The 4,071-nt window shown below is 45.3% G+C and overlaps 1 protein-coding gene across 1 annotated transcript in view; it reads right to left on the reverse strand.

The window, feature by feature from the left end:
- TKTL1 (transketolase like 1) overlaps positions 1-4,071 on the reverse strand; it is a 35,236-nt gene that overhangs the window by 18,386 nt on the left and 12,779 nt on the right. Inside the window, exons 4-6 of the mRNA XM_017882323.1 lie at positions 3,466-3,657; positions 3,255-3,382; positions 1,724-1,917 (exon numbers count right to left, since the gene is read on the reverse strand). Coding sequence (XP_017737812.1) covers positions 1,724-1,917; positions 3,255-3,382; positions 3,466-3,657 — 514 coding nt within the window. The remainder of the gene's footprint in view (positions 1-1,723; positions 1,918-3,254; positions 3,383-3,465; positions 3,658-4,071) is intronic.

Raw genomic sequence — 4,071 nt, forward strand, 5'->3', positions numbered from 1 at the left:
AAAAAAAAAAAAAAAGTTGAATTTTATGAATTGCTTTTGTTTAGTGTGTATGATGATCACACTTCCCCTCCTCCTTTGACCTAATACTAGAACATCTCCTGGCATGAGTCATCTGCATTACTAATTTGAGCTCACTGATTCACTTAACTTTTTTAATGTACTAATGAAGTTGAGATGGGTTAATGTTCTATTTAGAATTCTTATCTTGCTATTCACAAATAAAGTTGCTCTACCGTTTTCTTTAGGCTAGCTTTGTCACATTTTCGCCTCATAAATAAATCGCGATGACATTTTCATCTTCCTCCGTATTTGGAAAATGTGAAACAGTTTAGAAATTACTTTTTTCATGAAGGTTAAAATGAGTCACTCTTATATAACCTGGTGAGCCTGGAGCTTTGGGGGATAGCCCTTGGATAGTTTTCTCCATTTTTTCTAGGGCTATTGATCCATTTAAGTTTTTTATACCTCTTTTAGTCAACTTTGATATTTTATGTATTCCTAAAAATGCTCCCCCCCCTTCCCATGTTTTCATACCAATTATACAACTATGGCGTTACACAGTTTTCTAAAAAAAAATTTTTTTTTTTTTGAGACAGTCTCGCTCTGTTGCGCAGGCTGGAGTGCAGTGGCCCAGTCATAGCTCACTATCCCCTCAAACTCCTGGGCTCAGGTGATCCTCCTGCCTCAGTCTCCAGAGTAGCTGGAATCACATTATGGCCTGGCTAATTTTTAAACTGTATGTAGAGATGGGGTCTTACTACTTTGCCCAGGCTAGTCTTGAACTCCTGGGCTCAAGTGGTCTTCCTGCCTTGGCCTCCTAATAGTGCTGGGATTACAGGTGTGAGCCACTGTGCCTGGCCACCCCTTTGTTGATACACCTTTTTCTTTCTTCTGGTTTTTATCTTCTGATTTCTCAAGTATTCAAAATTCATTTATTTTTAACCCTCATTACCAGGCTAAGAAAACACAAACAACACTCAAAATTTCTCCAAATAAAGAAGGGTCAGAAAGTGTGTCCTTCCTCCCTAGGCTCGCCATCTTACTTCCTCCAGGCCATAGAGAACTCGCCTATGTCAGGTCTGCTATACCAGAAGGCAGGATGTAAACATGCTAAAAACCAAAAGGACTTGATATTCAGAGTTTTGTGCATAATTTTATTCCTTTTTGAGGTTTCTGATGAATTGGCCTGCTCCTGTGTAATTCAGAGAGTAAGTTCAAAAGATCAGCCCGCCTAGGACCAGTATTCTTAGTGGAGATACAGAATTGTAGCAGTTTCGTGCACAAACCAAAGTTAGGAAGCGATAAAAAGGCACACCACACCAGGAGTTAATACATAGCAATGGGCCAATCAGAAATTCAGACGCACACGTGAAAGCCAAAAATAAAAATCAGACCTAATAAAAGAGAAGGGGGGCTAGGAATGGTGAAGGATCAAGCACCTACTGGGTGCAATGTCCACTACTCTGATGCTGGGTGCACTGAAAGCCCAGACCTCACCACTACACAAAATCTATCCATGTGACAGAACTGCACTTTGTACCCCTAAATCTATTTTTTTAAAATGGCAAACCTCTCTTTATTGCTTATAAACTGTTATATGTTACTCTAATAATTCGTCCGTGGAGACCAGAATAAATGAAGAATCCTATGTATATATGAACAACATTAGAGAACAAAGCAGTTGACATACCTTATTTATTCAATTATCCACCTTTCTGCCTACCTTGTCACCAACTCTGTAATCAGGTGGAGAGATCATCCTTACATCTGTGATGTTGACTTCAGGTGAGTCCTCAATGGGGAGCTGTGGGTCAAGACTCCTGCTGGTCTCTATCTGGCTCTCAATTAATTTGATAATGGCATCTGCTCTTTCTCTTGGCATTGGCTTTCCATGCCAACTTTCTGCATCCTCGATACCTGTAACGAAACAAATAAAAGGCATCCATCCATAAATATTTAATGAGTGCCTATGAGGTCACCTGAAAAACAGACCCTGATGAAAAAGACGTCACCCAAGGACTCACAGGAGGAACACCTGGCACGGAGGGCCTGGGATGCTGCTGCAGCCAGAGAAAACACCTTGGATAAAGGCCTTGAGGCTTTCTGTTTTGAGACAGGGGTCTCACGCTATGACTCCTCCCCAAGCTGGAGTGCAGCAGGTGGTCATAACTCACCACAGCTTCCAACTCCTTGGGCTCGAGTGATCCTCCCGCCTCCGCCTCCTAAGTCGCTGGGATTATAAGTGCAAGCCACTGCACCTAGCTATGCCCCTGAGGGCCACTGGTGAGTGGAAGGGAGAATGATGATAAGGCTGGAGAGACAGGAAGGGCAGACCATGGAGGGTGGGTCTTGTGGGTATGAGAAGTTTGAGTTTTATCTAAACCAAGATTGCAAACCATTGAAGGGTTTGGAGTGGGGAAAGTGATCAGATCCATTATAGAAAGATCACTGTGGTGGCAGTGTAGAGACTGGTGCGGAGGCAGGCCAGCTGGAACTTTGGGAGAGATGATGGGTGTGGCAACAGCCATGGTAGTAGAGACGGGGAGGAGTGAATGGGTCCAAGATATGTAATCTAGGGGACTGGGTGTATGTGTGGGCCTATGACGGGGAGGCAGAGGCAAGGCCAAAACCCAGGGTCCTGCCGGGAGCACACTGGCAAAATAAGTTACTGAACGGAGGGTACCAGAGTAAAACTATATTTTCGGTAGGAGTCACAGAACGGTTTTATTCTAAAATGTCTATAGTCTTAAAAAAAATCCAGGAACCACACTCTTTGTAATGAGTTAAATTGAGATAAACAGTTTCAGCTGTCAGCCTTGAAATGTGATAGTTGGTGATTCCAAGCTCCCTTCTTCCCCAACTCCCAGGGTTCTTCCAGAAAAGTGTGGACCTAGGCACGTGTTTAAGTATGCACTCTTATTTCTGCACCTGCTCATACACACAGCACACTTTGATTCTACTAACCACAGAGATTGTTCCCCGTCAGTCCTCCAATGGGCTGCACTCCTAGCCACTCCCTCGTGCAGGTAGTACATCACTGTCCACCTGCTAGGGCTTTTGATGTCCCCTCCTACGCTAAGCAGACACTAGCTAGTGAAAATAAGAGAGCAGGAGCCTCCAGCATATACTCCAGGCAGAATTGCTATTCACTAAATGAGTCATCTTCCTAGGCCCATCTAAGCCTCTCCCCGCCTCTGCTGCTGAGCGGACAGATGCTTTTAACAACCAAGAGCAAGAGGAAAGCGCTTGCTTACTTGGTGTGCCCCGGCCCTTGAAGGTCTTGGCCACCACAGCAGTGGGCTTGTGCTTCACCTGAGAGGCCTGCCAGAACACCTGGCACAGCGCCTCCACGTCCCGGCCATCCACCACGTAAGTGTTCCACCTGCCAACAGAGGAGCAGGCTGGGTTACAAGAGATGAAGGGGGCAGGACAGAATGGAAATCAAACACAAGAGAATACAGTTACCCGAAGGCTTCGCAGCGCCTCTGATAGATGTCTATGCAGTGCTCGGCGGGCAATGCACCACTGTGTCCCAGGCGGTTCACATCAAAGATCGCCACCAGATTGTCCAGACCGTAGTAGGAAGCAAAGGCCATTGCCTCCCAGACAGAGCCTTCTGAGGACTCGCCGTCACTCATGAGGCAGAACACCCGGTAGCTGGAGCAAGACAAGAGAGGTTTAGGACTCTGTGGGGGCTCATCTGGGCCAACCAAGCAAATGCATTTCAGGAGGAGAAATGGAAGCAATTGGAGCAGCTGCTCCGGACCATCCACTTCCCACAATTTCCGTCATCAACTCTGCCCCAGCCCAGCAGCTAAGGAAGCCGAGCTTGAAGAGCCTGGGGCTCACAAACAGGCTTTGCCTCTGGCTAGTTTTCTCTTTCTAACTGTAAAGGAACTTTTAGGTTCTTCTGCCACATTTCCTTATCAATAAGCAAACAGGGCCAGAGGGGAAGGGGAGGAAAGTAGCACCCTTAAGTTCCCCAAACATTTACACATTCATTTTCCTGGTAAGTTCCCTTTTAAAGCACTGCCATCTTCTAATTGGTTTTTTTTTTTTTTTTTTTTTTTT

Source organism: Rhinopithecus bieti, unplaced genomic scaffold, assembly GCF_001698545.2.
Source record: "Rhinopithecus bieti isolate Rb0 unplaced genomic scaffold, ASM169854v2 scaffold_13618, whole genome shotgun sequence".
NCBI lineage: Eukaryota > Metazoa > Chordata > Mammalia > Primates > Cercopithecidae > Rhinopithecus > Rhinopithecus bieti.